The sequence below is a fragment of the Bos javanicus genome, chromosome 13 (assembly GCF_032452875.1).
Source record: "Bos javanicus breed banteng chromosome 13, ARS-OSU_banteng_1.0, whole genome shotgun sequence".
NCBI classification, from domain to species: domain Eukaryota; kingdom Metazoa; phylum Chordata; class Mammalia; order Artiodactyla; family Bovidae; genus Bos; species Bos javanicus.
Genome location: NC_083880.1, coordinates 10,607,387 through 10,623,266, shown reverse-complemented (window position 1 = coordinate 10,623,266; position 15,880 = coordinate 10,607,387). Strand labels below are relative to the sequence as shown.

The 15,880-nt window shown below is 53.0% G+C and overlaps 1 protein-coding gene across 5 annotated transcripts in view; it reads right to left on the bottom strand.

Annotated features, from left to right (window-relative positions):
• LOC133258930 (ninein-like protein) overlaps positions 1-15,880 on the bottom strand; it is a 120,090-nt gene that overhangs the window by 17,064 nt on the left and 87,146 nt on the right. For all 5 annotated transcript variants that reach the window (XM_061435666.1, XM_061435665.1, XM_061435667.1 and 2 more), the window contains 6 exons: positions 12,777-12,951; positions 11,867-11,977; positions 10,954-11,034; positions 7,244-7,349; positions 5,836-5,945; positions 4,563-4,822 (listed from right to left, as the gene is read on the bottom strand). In XM_061435666.1, coding sequence (XP_061291650.1) covers positions 4,563-4,822; positions 5,836-5,945; positions 7,244-7,349; positions 10,954-11,034; positions 11,867-11,977; positions 12,777-12,951 — 843 coding nt within the window. The remainder of the gene's footprint in view (positions 1-4,562; positions 4,823-5,835; positions 5,946-7,243; positions 7,350-10,953; positions 11,035-11,866; positions 11,978-12,776; positions 12,952-15,880) is intronic.

The following is a 15,880-nucleotide window of genomic DNA, read 5'->3' as shown; positions in this document are numbered from 1 at the left end:
GGGGTTCCCCAGAGCCCCCCCCCCAGGGGTTACCACTATCCCGACTTGGAATAGTGACCCTGGGGACGTGTTCTGGGTGTGGTGACACAGATGTGTCCAATTCATCAATTCTTCCAACTGTATACACGTGTGTATTTTTGTGTGTGCATATAACACTTCAATAAAAAGTTAAAATGAAAGAAATACACACCTAAACACACCAAAGAAAAACCACAAAAGATGGAGAAGCTAACAGCAACCAGATGACACAACTCAGATCACCTCCTGTGGAGACAGAATAACAGCCTCTAAAAGACATCTGCATCCAGAAACTGCAAATGTGCTATTTCATAACAAAGGGGAATCAATGCAACAAACAGAATTAAAGCTGCTAATTCACTGCCCTTAGAGGGAAAGAGTGTCCTAGACTGTCTACTAGGGCCCTTCTCTGTGGAAGAGCAGGCAGAAGACTGGGAGTCAGGATGGAGCACGAGGAGGACCAACTAGTCACTGCTGGCATCAGAGGAGGAAGGTGTGGATCAAGAATGGGAGGCCATGGAGAAATATACCATGTTCATGGATTGGAAGAATCAATATAGTGAAAATGAGTATACTACCCAAAGCAAATTACAGATTCAATGCAATCCCTATCAAGCTTCCAACAGTATTCTTCACAGAGCTAGAACAAATAATTTCACAATTTGTATGGAAATACAAAAAACCTCGAATAGCCAAAGCGATCTTGAGAAAGAAGAATGGAACTGGAGGAATCAAACTACCTGACTTCAGGCTCTACTACAAAGCCACAGTCATCAAGACAGTATGGTACTGGCACAAAGACAGAAATATAGATCAATGGAACAAAATAGAAAGCCCAGAGATAAATCCACGCACATATGGACACCTTATCTTTGACAAAGGAGGCAAGAATATACAATGGATTAAAGACAATCTCTTTAACAAGTGGTGCTGGGAAATATGGTCAACCACTTGTAAAAGAATGAAACTAGAACACTTTCTAACACCATACACAAAAATAAACTCAAAATGGATTAAAGATCTAAACATAAGACCAGAAACTATAAAACTCCTAGAGGACAACAGAGGCAAAACACTCTCGGACATACATCACAGCAGGATCCTCTATGACCCACCTCCCAGAATATTGGAAATAAAAGCAAAAATAAACAAATGGGACCTAATTAACCTTAAAAGCTTCTGCACATCAAAGGAAACTATTAGCAAGGTGAAAAGACAGCCTTCAGAATGGGAGAAAATAATAGCAAATGAAGCAACTGACAAACAACTCATCTCAAAAATATACAAGCAACTCCTACAGCTCAACTCCAGAAAAATAAAAGACCCAATCAAAAAATGGGCCAAAGAACTAAACAGACATTTCTCCAAAGAAGACATACAGATGGCTAACAAACACATGAAAAGATGCTCAACATCACTCATGATCAGAGAAATGCAAATCAAAACCACTATGAGGTACCATTTCACACCAGTCAGAATGGCTGCGATCCAAAAGTCTACAAATAATAAATGCTGGAGAGGGTGTGGAGAAAAGGGAACCCTCTTACACTGTTGGTGGGAATGCAAACTAGTACAGCCACTATGGAGAACAGTATGGAGATTCCTTAAAAAACTGGAAATAGAACTGCCTTATGATCCAGCAATCCCACTGCTGGGCATACACACTGAGGAAACCAGAAGGGAAAGAGACACGTGTACCCCAATGTTCATCGCAGCACTGTTTATAATAGCCAGGACATGGAAACAACCTAGATGTCCATCAGCAGATGAATGGATAAGAAAGCTGTGGTACATATACACAATGGAGTATTACTCAGCCATTAAAAAGAATACATTTGAATCAGTTCTAATGAGGTGGATGAAATTGGAGCCTATTATACAGAGTGAAGTAAGCCAGAAGAAAAAACACCAATACAGTATACTAACGCATATATATGGAATTTAAAAAGATGGTAACAATAACCCGGTGTACGAGATAGCAAAAGAGACACTGATGTATAGAACAGTCTTTTGGACTCTGTGGGAGAGGGAGAGGGTGGGAAGATTTGGGAGAATGACATTGAAACATGTAAAATATCATGTTAGAAACGAGCTGCCAGTCCAGGTTCGATGCATGATACTGGATGCTTGGGGCTGGTGCACTGGGACGACACAGAGGGATGGTATGGGGAGGGAGGAGGGAGGAGGGTTCAGGATGGGGAACACATGTATACCTGTGGTGGATTCATTTTGATATTTGGCAAAACTAATACAATTATGTAAAGTTTTAAAAAAAAAAAAAAGAATGGGAGGCCTGCAGGTTTCCTCCCGAGCTTCCAGAAAGGAAGGCGGCTGCCAACACCAAGACTCCTGCCCAGTCATAGGCACTTCTGACTTCCAGGCTCGAGCACCGTGAAATCCTAAGTGATGATGCTTTAAGCCTCTGACTTCCTGGTAACTCATCACTGCAGCAATGGAAAATGGATGCTCACACAGAGCAGCCTGCCCAGGTCAGAGGGCAGAGGGCAGAGGGCAACCTTCAACTGCACATCAAGGTTTGTGCTCCTAGGAAGACCAGCCTTCAAAAATGGGAGAGAAGCTGAGACATTTTCAGATTAAAAAAAAACTGAGGGAATGTACTCCAAAGACAGTTTCACAAAAGACCACACATCAGAGTAAAGAAGATGGTCCCATAAGGAAGGCATCTAACCTGGCATCCAAGCTGAGGACCATTCAGTACAACGCCCGGTCTGGAGATTTGAAAAACGGCCATGTCCAAATGCCTTGAAACAATCTACCAAGACAGACCCAGGAGGAAACATAAGACCTGAACAGACCTGTAACAAGGGTTACAGATGCTGAAGAATGGAGCCTTGTTTTGTCCGCCCACCCACCTGGGGCCGAAAGCTGCAAACACCTGTCTCACTCCCGGCTGCTCCCTCAGCTGTGACAGCAGGTGGCAGGTGCCCGGGAAACCCTGTCCAATGATCCAGACACCACTGAGACTGGAACTGTGATGTTATCTGTGGGGCCAACAAGCCAAGGCATGCAGCGAGTCAGGAGAAGCGGGGAGAGGCCCAGCACAGCCCCTGGGCCCGGGGGCTGGGTGGAGGACGAGGACAGCACCGGCTCCTGTGCCTGTCCAGAGGAAGTGCCCGAGACAGAGAGCAGAGAGGGCGTGTGGCCGCTGGGCTGCTCCTGCACGAAAGGCCCCGGAGTGTGCCAGGGGCCTGATGTGGACTCGCAGGTCCACTGGGCCAGAGACCAGCCTCCAATCGCAGCCGCAATTGCAACAGTGGATCCACACGTTCACCTGAGGCTCTGCCACTTGTGAGGCCCAGCACCACCTCTGCTTCATGGAGCAGGGAATTCAGAGGTCAGCCCACCACGACCAAGGCTCCACATCATGGGGGACCCCCCCGTCTGAGGCAGAGGCCTACAGCAAGGTCTAGAGGGTGATAAACAGTCCAGGCGCCTCGGGGGGAAGGGAGGGGGGTCTGGGAACAGAGCCTGGGGCTACTGGCTATGCCAGTATTTTCTTTCTCAAGCTGGGAGGTGCACTGACATTTATTCCTTGGCTTATCATAAATCCCACGTGATCTGTTTTCCGGTGAAGCAACGTGGCATGGTCACCCTGCGGGCAGGAGCTGGCTCCTCAGCTGGACACACCTGCGTGTGCGGTGAGCCAGTGTCCTCTGCCCAGACAAGGGACACAACAGCTCACAAAGACTCTGTCTCTGCAGGACACGATGAGCTTGCGGGAGTGCCGTGTGGGCGCTCACGGGACCAAAAGACACTGGGTAGAGAGCCGCAACCACAACACACAGCTGGGCCTGCCTGCAGTCACCCAGGTCATCTCCTGGGTGGTGCTGGGAGGCTCCTGGCAAAGCCCTTCTAGAGGCCTGGGCTCCTGAGGTGGAGTGGGTGCCGGCCTGGGCCCCAGGGGGCCCGGGGAGGAGGGCCAGGCTGCATACCTGACACTCCATCACCAGCTCACAGACCTCCTCCCCACCTTTAGCCTCCCCTCAGGCCTCCAGCCCCAGCTCCCTGGTGGGGCCCGGAGGATGGGCGTGTGGGCCCTTCTCCTCTAGCACAGAAGATCATGTTCCAATTTTCCAAATAAACCTGTTCTCTCCTTTGCTCACAAATCTCGGTTTCTTTCAAGAACTCCACTAACCCAAACTAAAGGCCTTTCCCATTATTTGGGGGCATTTAGGCCTTTCGTCGACCTCCCCAGGAGCCACGAGATGACAGATGAGGGAGACTGTGTTTTTAAAGTCAGACTCCTTGGGACGTCCCTGGCAGTCCAGTGGTGAAGACTCCATGCGTCCACCACAGGGGCACAGGTTCGATCCCTGGTAAGGGAACTAAGTTCTCTCATGCCATGCGCACAGTGCAGCCGAAAGAAAAGTCAGACCCTGTGTAAAATAACCTGCTCTTTCAGGGCTCACCACTCAGGTAACAAGTACTTGTGACTCTGAGCAATCTGCCCAAATTCAATTTCAAATCCGGGTTCTGGGCAACAAACCCTGGACTTGAGATCACGCAAAGCTGGGGTGGCGGACCTGAGCCGCTGGAGCGCCTCCTGCAGCCGTGCTCTCTCCTGGCTCAGCCACCATGTGTGGCCCCGCTCCAGCTCCGCCCTCCTCTGCAGCTGCTCCTGCAGGCCTCGGACCACCTCCTGCGACTCCGCGTGCAGCGTCGCCAGCTCGGCCTTCTGACCCTGCAGCACGCCAACCTCGAGCTGGAAGGCCTGCTCCAGCTCCCTCCTCTCCTCTGCAAAGGCCCTTTTCGTCTCCTCCATTTCCCTCTTGTGGTCATTAACCTGAGGAGAGAGGCATGAGTGATGTCGACCGGGGGCCCCTAAACACAACTCACTTGACGAATCAAGGCTGCCGGGCGCAGAACCCAAACAGTGGGTGGCCCAGCTTCAACAGGGTGCCGGGGGCCGTGAAAGGCTCCCCACGGCTTGTGTGGCCGCCTGCTTCCATCACTTCCTGTAACCTCCACTGCAGCCTTGGGGGGAGGCCCGCAGGTGCAGAAGGGAGGCTGGCGGCCTGGCAGGCAGCCGCAGGAGGAGGGTAGAGGGGAACAACACCTCCACGAGGCCTGGAAGGCAAGGCCACAGCAGGCAACCAGGGGCAGGACCACCCCGTGGCCATGGTGACACCTGACAAGCTGTGGGCACCATCCCTCCACAAAACCCACCACAATCAAGTAACAGAGCAAGAGACACATTTACCCAAGAAGACAGGCTTGGCCAGGGTGGCCTAGGAGCCCCTGCGTGCCAAGTCGCTTCAGTCGTGTCCGACTCTGTGTGACCCTGTGGACTGTGGCCCACCAGGCTCCTTCGTCCATGGGATCCTCCAGGAAGAAGACGGAGTGGTTGCCACACTCTCCTCCAGGGGATCTTCCCGACCCAGGGATCGAACCTGCATCTCTTATGTCTCCTGTCTTGGCGACATATCTCCTCTTTTCCACTAGCGCCACCTGGGGAGCCCCTGGTGCAGGGCAATCACAGGAACTAAGATTCTGCTCCCAGAATCTGCTTCAGCTGCAACAGAGCTGGGGGCTATGACTTCCCAGTGCAGGGCAAACAGGGAGGTCTGGCCTCTGCACCAGCCTCCGGACACGGGGATGGACCCTGTTCCCTCCCATTATTAGCTATTCCTTCTGTCCTGCCTCCTTCCGAAGAGGGTGGAGGCACAAAGTCAAGGTCACACACATTCCCTGCAAACCTCCGTCCCTGAGCGCGCTCACTCTGGGCAGACGTGTGTGCAGACACGTCTCAGCAGCAGGAAGTTCCCCTAACTCTGTGGCCTCCCTCAGTCCCCTGACCTTGGTCTGCAGCTGGATCTTGAGTTCTTGGTAACGCTCCTTCAGCAGCTCCAACATGATCTCTGTTTTTATACTCGCTGGGGCAGAATCACCCACGAATGTGATGGTGCCTGAAAATAAGAGGACATGTACATTGATGTTCTGCCCAGAACACCATGGGATCAAGCATCTTTTAATTTCATAGCTGCAGTCACCATCTGCAGTGATTCACGGCCAGCCCTCCTGGGCCCAGGTGTCCCCCACGCCACGCGTGGTAGGGGGCACACTCACATTGATTCAGAATGTGAGTGTGGCCACTGATGGGGTTTCATCCATGCCGGTTGATGGGCTGGAAAGTGAGGGAGCAGACATATCCTGACCTCTCGCCTGCTCTTTTCAGTTCCCGAATTGTTTTCCATGAAAAAAAGGGACAGACTCGGCAACATCTGGCCGAGAATACTTGGGATAAGCACCTTAGGAAAGAGAGCATCCCATCACCCTGACAACAGGAAGCTGCCGCCTGGGTCAGGAGTGGCCCTGGTTGGATGCACAGCCAGCCCGGCCTCCACCACCCATGTGGCCCCTGCACCACAGTGCTGCTGTTCTGACCGCCCCTCCTCCTTAGATGGGGCCGAGGGGAAGAGAAAAGACTCCAGCCGGAGAGCACTTTGGCTGCGTTGGCACCAACACGAAGCTCGGGGCTCCCTCCGGTGCTACGACCCAGAGCCATATGGCCACCACACCCGGGGCGCAGGTCCTGGCTCTCAACAAGGGCCACACACTCCTTGCAGCTCAGGCCCGTCCAGGGATAAAGACCATCGCCCCCTTCCCTGCGGCCACACGGGCCCCTGACACTCATCGAGGCATGCGATGACAGCAGCCGTGCGCCAAGCACCCCTGGCTGAGGGCAGCAGGGCTGTGGCTCGGGGAGCAGAGTCCACTGCTGCAGGTGCAGGTGAGGGCCCCCCTCAGAGGCCAGGTGCGCAGAAGACCCCCCGGCTGCCCTCGGAGGCCCCGAGGAAAGCTGACATGGACTGCCCTGTCAGAGCCATCGCAGGCCGTCCCCCATCGCCCCCAGCCCGCTCTCTGCTCCCCTTCCCAGATGACCCTCCCCGGGGGCATCTCCTTCCGTCCCCGCTGCCTTAGGAGGCTCACAGGGGACACGCCTGCCCTGAGGTCACAGCAAGGTCATCATAACCTTCACCACTTACTCTGTCCAAGCAGTAGGACCTTCATCCTCCTCCATCTCCCTTGGGGCTCTGGGTTGCCTAAACCCCTCGCCTCAGATAGGCCCCTTCTCCCACACAAGTGGTCCCAAGGACTTGTGACCCCCTGCATAGCGGGCTGGCCCACCGCCCCACCCCCGGGGCATGAGCACCGACCCACCGCCTCCCAGCAGACCCACCACCTCCAAGCAGTCAGCTCCTACCTGCCGGGCCGTGTCCCGGGGGCAGGCGGCCGTGCTGACTCGGGGCCGCCTGTGCCTGCAGACCTTCCAGGGCAGCCTGCAGCTCGTCGTTGCGGTCCTGCAGGTCCTGTGGGCAGAGCCAGACACTTCCTCCAGCCACTGCGGCCACCAGGCCCCGGAGTGGGGCACAGGGCCGGCACCCAGGGAACAGTTCAGGCCCCAGCAGAGCGGGTCCTGACTTCCAGGACGGGGCACAGACACTATACCCGGGCACCGAACTGCTCCGGGAGCGACAAGGACCAGGAGTCATTTCCCACCGTCTCATACCTGGCACCACCTTCCATCACTGGATACCCAGAAGGGGCTCGGGGGAAAAAGTGCAGTGAAAGTGAGAAATGGAGAAAATACAGAGACCTTTTAACACCTGAAACCACAAGAGGTTGGGGGAGCATGCTCATAAGGGGTAGGGGAGATTCGGGGGACATGAGGCTTAAGAGGAAGGGCCTCTGGGACCTTCCTGGTGGTCCAGGGTTTGGACTGAGTGCTTTCCCTGCAGAGGACGCAGGTTTGCTCCCTGGTTAGGGAACTAAGACCCTGCAAGCTGCACAGCACAGAGGAAAAATAAAAGAGGAAGGGTCTCGTTTGTAACAAGCATCATTTATCCACGCAAAGAATGAAATACAACTCAACGCGCCCACTTGGTCACCTAGCTTTTACAGGGCAGGAAGGGCAGCGCGCACAGTCCGCTCTCCCAGGTGGTCCCAAGGCCCGAGCGCCACGTTCGCCATGATGGTGGATCCACGTGCTCCTCCCCCTGCCTCGGGTGGGCCATGGTCACCCCACCTGGAGGACGCCACATGCGATGCCGCTTCCAGCCGGCTCCTCCCCTGGGACCCAGGCTCTGGGGTTCACGCCACGCACACCCTCAAGGCCCCACCGCCCGCTCTGATTCTCCTTTTCTGGGGGCTGCGCATGCAGCCTGCAGGACTTAGTTCCCCAACCAGGGATCACACCCACGCCCCCTGATCGGGAGTGGAGTCCTAACCACTGGGCCACCAGGGCAGTCCCTCCTCTCTGATTTTTTAATCTGAGTTTCCTCTGCAGGCAGCTCCTCTCAGATCTTTCTGAACTCCCTGGTGGCCAGTGCCTGGCCTGTGTCCACACCTGCCCTGGAGGAGGAGCCTCTAACTGGCGGCTCTAGGCCATGTGGGAGAAGGGACAGGCCCTGCTGATCTTAGAGGAAGCACATGTTTACTAGGCTCACTGTACCTCCTTCAGAAACTCCTGAGCAAATACGCAATCTCCCCAGAGCGAGTAGCTCTGTCCCGGGGAAAGGGCAAGGCCAGGAAGCGAGAGCTGCAGGGAGGCCCGTGGGGCGGCGGGTGTGTGCGCCCCAGCCCCCCACCCCACAATGACACCACACAGGCCACAGAGCATCTCTGACGTGGTCAGTCTGGATCGAGGTGTGCAGCATAAACTCTACAATGATCTTAAAGACCAGGTTCCCAAAGAGGGATGCAAAATAGCTCACTTAAAATGTGATTATATTGATTACATGCTGAAATGATGGGACTGTGAAAGTAATGGAGTAAATAAAATGTTACTAAAATTAATGTCACCCATTTCTTTTTACCTTTTTTTTTCTTTTACCTTTTTTAATGTGACCACTGGAAAACTTGGAAGTACACACGTGACTGCTATTTTTACTGAGCAGTGCTGATGTGGCAGGAAACATAGACAGAATCATTTCTGCCCAATGCCCTGCCCCTTCAGTGGTTCCTTCCCCCCTCACACGGCCACTGTAAGAGCATATCCATGCTCCGCAAGTTCAGCAGAGCCAGAAAACAGGCCCTTAAGGTATGATGCCAGGCACACTGCTCTGTTCCAAGCACCTAAGGATGACATGCACTGTCCTGGGTCCCAGCCTGTCCATCCAGGGTGCGTCCAGCAAGGCTGGGGAGCCACGTGCCTGCTTTCGTGTGGGTTGCACGTGAATTTGGGGTGACTGTGGATGCTGAAGGCAGTCACAGGATGCTGCCCCGAGAGCCGGGAAAGGCAGCGAGTCCACTGCACACAGCGAAGCCCTAGGTCTGAGGCTCTGGAACCTTTGAGGCTTCTCTTCACGTTAGCATTAGCAGGAGAGGTGAGCTCAGCAAGAAAGCAGGAGAGGGTGGGGTTTCAACAGCAGCTCAGAAAGCACTGGAGAGGAAGGCGGGGCCAGCCACACCGAGTCAGCACACACAGAGGGGCTGGCTGCCCAGACATTTGCAACTTCGTGTATTAGAAATTATTTAAAAAATATATTTTTTTAACATTCTCAATGCTAATTTGAAACAGCCAAAAATACCCCCCAAAAGAGGGAAGATCTCTGAATAAGTAGCACCAAAATGTAAAATTTTTTTTGCCAAAATTTCAAAAAGTAAAATTTCAAGAATCAAAAGTGAAATGAATAGCAACAGTTAGGTGACAGTCGTGAAAAAGCAAAGGGGGTTACACCTGTATGAAAAAGTTCAGGTGCACTAAAGCAACGTATTAAGTGCTGGTTAGTCACAGGTGCTCAAAGTGGGGGAGAAAACACAGCAGGAAGGAGAGGTCCTCCAGAAAGTTAACCACAAAACCCACACACCACTCGGTCTCTGAGAAGGGCTACATAGGTGACCCATACACAGGACTGCAGGGGCACCGGGATTCGGGGTGTGGCAGGCAGGAGGCAGGGGTCACGTCACACTGCAGACGAGCACGGGCTCACCTTTATCCTCTGGTGTGGCCAAAGCATCACGTGCAGAGAGACAGTTCTTACGTTAATCAGGAGGGAAACCATTAAGAAGCAAGTGAATACTAGACCCTTAATGCCAAACAATCATGCTTTATCTGCCGGAGTCCTGGACAATCTTGAGGGAGTCACAGTGTGATCTGTTTCCCAGCAGGGACTGTTCACCACCTGCACCCTGCTCTGCATGGTGGCGACGCCAGCTGAGTGGGCTCACATGTAGGTTTGGGCCAGGAAATGCATACACTCAACCATAGGAAACAAGATGAAGCCCTACATGGTGCCCAGACGCACACGGGGCCTTGGGACTGGGGTGAGCAGCCTGTGCGGGGCCGGGCACAGGCGCCGGGCAGGCAAAGTCCCAACTGCCTCCTTGCAGAACATGCTGCTGCTGCTGCTGCTAAGTCACTTCAGTCGTGTCCGACTCTGTGCAACCCCATAGACGGCAGCCCACCAGGCTCCCCGTCCCTGGGATTCTCCAGGCAAGAACACTGGAGTGGGTTGCCATTTCCTTCTCCAATGCATGAAAGTGAAAAGTGAAAGTGAAGTCGCTCAGTCGTGTCCGACTCTTAGCGACAACATGGACTGCAGCCTACCAGGCTCCTCAGTCCATGGGATTCTCCAGGCAAGAACATGAGGCTCGGGAAATTCCCTTGCAGTCCAGCATTGAGGACTCCATGGCTTTCACTGCCGAGGGTGTGGGTTCCATCCCTTGTCAGGAAACTGCGATCCCACAAGCCATGCAACACAGCCAAAAAAATTTGAAAAAACAAAAACACAAAGCTCAGAAGACCTCAACTGAAGGAAGCCCACGTCAGAGGCTATGCCTGCCCGGCTCACGTAGGGATGCTCCTGTGGACCCAAGCTGGGCCACCCGCCACGTGGAAGCCAGGATGTGGGAGGGGCCACCCAGTCCTGAGCAGACAGCGCCTGACGTTCCCTCGGGCAGGGGGACACTTACCCGGCACTTAAGCTCGTATTCCTTCTGGATCTCTGAGAATCGCTCTTCCTGGGCCAGGAGTTCTGTGCTCTGAGGCTCCAGCTGAAAGCCAGATGCAAGCAGGAAAGTGAGGGCCAGGACCTCAGGCCAGGTAGAGGGTGGGCTGCCACCCCCTCGTACTGCTGCAGTACGCTCAGCATCTGCAGGTGCAGCCACCTGTCCCTCCCCTTCCTCCCCTCCCTCGTTTCAAAGGTCTCAGGGCAGAAGGATGTTTCGAATTTCAGGAAGGTGGTCATGCTCCCACCTGGACCCTGGGCTGCCTTCTTGCCTCGGCCACCTGGGAGGCCCCTTGCACAGACCCTGCACCTCCCTCCCTTCCCGTCCTCCCCTCAAGGTGACAGAAAGGGCCAGGTCTCTAAGCGCTCCTCACCCCAGCACTGGGGTCTGTGCAGAGTTGCTGCCTGGTCCAGGCCTCGTCACCAGGTCAATGCAGGGCATCACTGGGTGTCACCTGCACCCCTGTACTGCCTGAAGGGGAGGAAACTCCAGGCGAAGTGGCCTTAATAACTTCCTCTGCATCACAGCATTTAGGGTTCCCAGGTGGCACTAGTGCCAAAGAGCCCGCCTGCCAACGTAGGAGACGCAGGAGACGCAGGTTCAGTCCCGGAACGGGAAGATCCCCTGGAGCAGGAAATGGCACCCACTCCAGTATTCTTGACTGCGCCTGGAAAATTCCACGGACGGAGGAGCCTGGTGGGCTACAGTCCATGGGGGTCACAAAGATTCAGACATGACTGAGTGACTGAGCAACACGTGGAATTTTAGCAGAAAAACCCAATTCCGTCTCCTGTGTATTCTCCATCAAGACCCTGACGCCCTTTACCAACACCCACAGGCGCTTGTCTGGGGACTCAGAGTCTGCAAGAGGACTTGCCTTATCCTTCAACACAAACTCCAGGTCATTCTGAAGCTTCAGGACTAGCTTCTCAGAGTCTGAGAGCTTCTCCACGACTTCAATCATCTCCTTCTGCAATCGACTATTTTCCTACAAGACACAGGTCAATGGTTGGCCAGGATGGAGGAGGGAGCGAGAGGCAGGGCTCCAGAGCAGGAGCCCTGGGGGAGGCTCTCCCAGCCACCTGAGCTCTCGAGAAGGTCATAAGCAGCACGAGTGGAAGGCAGTGACAACCTTTCCCGAGCCGTCTTTGAAAGGACAGATTTGAAGCTGCCCCGCAACAGCCCAGGAGTCCACCAGAAGGAGGGTGGTGTTCGGAGACACAGGATAAACCAGAAGGCAGGCCTGGCTTCTCCTCTGGGGGAGGGAGGCAGGGCGGTGTGGAGGAACCCACAGTCAGGGAAGAAGAAGGAGGTGGGGCCGGGGCCACCTCACTGGAACCAAAGGCAGGCGGGGAGCAGGTCAGGGACACTCTCCACAGCCAGGAAGAGTGCCCCCGATCCAGGTCACACAGCCAGGGTTGGGGGCGGGTGACGCTTTTGTGTTTGGTCTAGTGCTGTGGTTCCAGGGAGGCAGCCAAGGCGGCGGCCACTGACCCAGAGCCGAGAGCGAGAGCCCCGGGGCCCCCATCCTGCGGCCCACACGGCTGCAGAGGAGGCCTGGGTCTCTCCTGGAGAAGCCAGGACGCTTCCGCTTCGGCTCAGAAATGGGCTCTCTCGGTGGCTGCAGAAAACGTTCTTTAGGGTCAAGCCCCCAGGGCCGCAGGGAGGGTTGACACCTGGCTCAGGAAGGTGTGGGTATGGAGGAGGGACCCCCGGGCAATGTGGCCTCCCTCTTTTCAGGTGGGGGGTCCTGAGGAGGCACCCCGCAGCACCATGAACCCCCCTACCTTCAGGGCCAGGGTCAGCTTCTCGTGGAGGCCGGTCTCCTCCGCCTGCAGGCGCCTCAGGTCCTCCTCCAGCCCGGCCCTCTGCCGCCGGGCCTCCTCCCAGAACAGCTCGCGTTCCACTTCCACCTCGGACCGCAGGAGGCTCAGCCTCCCCTGGTAGCCCTGCTCCAGGCGTCTGCAAAGCATACGGCACACGGTGCATTGGGGGCGCCATCTGGGCCTCTCCCTCCCCGGGGTCTCCCGTCAGCACACTTGGCCTCGGCACTGGGGACACATTTGTTTCCGCCTGATAGATGGGGGAGCTTCAGTGTTGTGGAGAGGCGGAGGCCTCATGAACTGCCCCCCTCGAGTCTGGCAGAGGTGACCCCACACAGACAAGGGAGCCAGCGGGTCCCTCGGCCCATGGGGCGAGCTGGCAGGTGACCTCTGGGTGGGTCTCTGGCACCCCTTGGCCATTCAACCTTTTCCACGTCATCAAAAAAAAAATGCATTGGTAAATAAAGGCAGCATCAGGGCCCTTGGTGACTGAAGGCGCAGAGAAGTCAGCCTCCACCACAAGCCTTGGAAAACTAGCACACAGCGAATCCCAAGCAGACAGAGGATGGGGCAGGGCCCTTCCCCTCAGACTCTGCAGTGATCTTTTGCAACAACCATTTCTATCAGCAGGGAAAACAGTGCCAAACCTTAGCTTTATCACTAAAGCTAGTGGAGCTGAGCTATTTAAAATCCTAAAAGATGATGCTCTTAAAGTGCTGCACTCAATATGCCAGCAAATCTGGAAAACTCAGCAATGACCACAGGACTGGAAAAGGTCAGTTTTCATTTCAATCCCAAAGGAGGGAAATGCCAAAGAATGTTCAAACTACCACACAGCAGCACTTATTCCACGTTAGCAAAGTAATGCTCAAAATCCTTCAAGCTAGGCTTCAACAGTACATAAACCAAGAATTTTCAAATGCACAAACTGGATCTAGAAAAGGCAGAGGACCTAGAGATCAAATTGCCAACATCCACTGGATCATAGAAAAAGCAAGAGAAGTCCAGAAAAACATCTACTTCTGCTTCATTGTCTACATTAAAGTCTTTGACTATGTGGATCACAATAAACTGGAAAATTCTTCAAGAGATGGGAATATCAGACCATCTTACCTGCCTCCTGAGAAACCTGTGTGTGGGTCAAGCAGCAACAGAACTGGACATGGAACAATGGACTAATTCAAAATTGGGAAAGGAGGACATCAAGGCTGTATATTGTCACCTTGCTTATTTAACGTAGAGAGTACATCATGCAAAATGTCAGGAGAAATATCAACAATCTCAGATATACAGATGATACCACTCTAATGGCAGAAAGCAAAGAGGAACTAAAGAGCCTCTTGATGAGGGTGAAAGAGGAGAGTGAAAAAGTTGGCTTGAAACTCAACATTCAAAAATCTAAGATCACAGCACCCAGTCCCATCACTTCATGGCAAATCAAAGGAGAAAAAGTGGAAGCACTGACAGATTTCATTTTCCTGTGTTCCAATCCCAAAGAATGTTCAAACTACCACACAACTGCATTCATTTCACATGCTAGCAAAGTAATGCTCAAAATCATTCAAGCAAGGCTTCAAAAGTATGTGAACCGAGAACTTCCAGATGTATAAGCTGGATTTAGAAAAGGCAGAGGAACCAGAGATCAAATTGCCGACATCCACTGGGTCACAGAAAAAGCTAGAGAATTCCACAAAAAAACACATATGTCTGCTTCATTGACTACACTAAAGCCTCTGACTCTGTAGACCACAACAAACTGCAAAATTCTTAAAGAGATGGGAATATCAGACCACCTTACCTGCCTTCTGTGAAACCTGCATGCAGGTCAAGAAGCAAAAGTGAGAACTAGACAGAGTACAACAGACTGGTTTACAATTGGGAAAGGAGTACGTCAACGCAGTATATTGTCACCCTGCTCGTTTAACTTATATGGAGAGTACATCATGTGAAATGCCAGGCTGGATGAAGCACAAGCTGGAATCAAGATTGCCAGGAGAAATATCAATAACCTCAGATATGCGGATGATAAGCACCCTTAAGGCAGAAAGTGAAGACCTAAAGAGCCTCTTGATGAAAGTGAAAGAGGACAGTGAAAAAGCTGGCTTAAAACTCAATATTCAGAAAACTAAAATCATGGCATCTGGTCCCATCACTTCATGGCAAACACATAGGGCAACAATGGAAACAGTGACAGACTTTATTTTCTTGGGCTCCAAAATCACTGCAGATGATGACTGCAGCCATGAAATTAAATGATGCTTGATCCTTGTAAGAAAACCTATGACCAACCTAGACAGCATATTAAAAAGCAGAGATATCACTTTGCCGACAAAGGTCCATCTAGTCAAAGCTATGGTTTTTCCAGTAGTAACACACAGATGTGAGATTTGGACCATAAAGAAAGCTGAGCACCAAAGAATTGATGTTTTTGAACTGTGGTGTTGGAGACAACTCTTAAGAGTTCCTTGGACTGCAAGGAGATCAAACCATCATAAAGGAAATCAGTCCTGAATATTCACTGGAAGGACTGATGCTGAAGCTGAAATTCCAGTACTTTGACCACCTGATGCAAAGAACTGACTGATTGGAAAAGACCCTGATGCTGGGAAAGATTGAAGGCAGGGAACGGGACGACAGAGCATGAGATGGTTGGATGGCATCACTGACTCGATGGACACGAGTTTGAGCAGGCTCTGGGAGATGGCGGAGGACAGGGAAGCCTTGTGCCCTGCAGTCCATGGGGTCGCAAAGAGTCAGACACGACTGAGTGACTGAACAACATCACTGAAACAGTTGCTTAACAGGATTCTCAAACCCAGTATATGTAGACTGAAGGTAAGTGGAAACTCTTATTTCGGCAGAGCCTGCCTGGGTCCGCAATAAATTCGACTGTGGTCGAAACCAGAAACGATTGGCTCGGCCTCCCTCAGACTCAGCACAGAGCTTTGGGGCACAAGGGCAGCTGTCACTCAGGGAAACAATTTGATGAGCGTGATTAACCTAAGAACCTGCAGATCTTGGGGCGAGTTTTACAAACTTGATCATATCACTCCCCTCTTTAAAGGGGA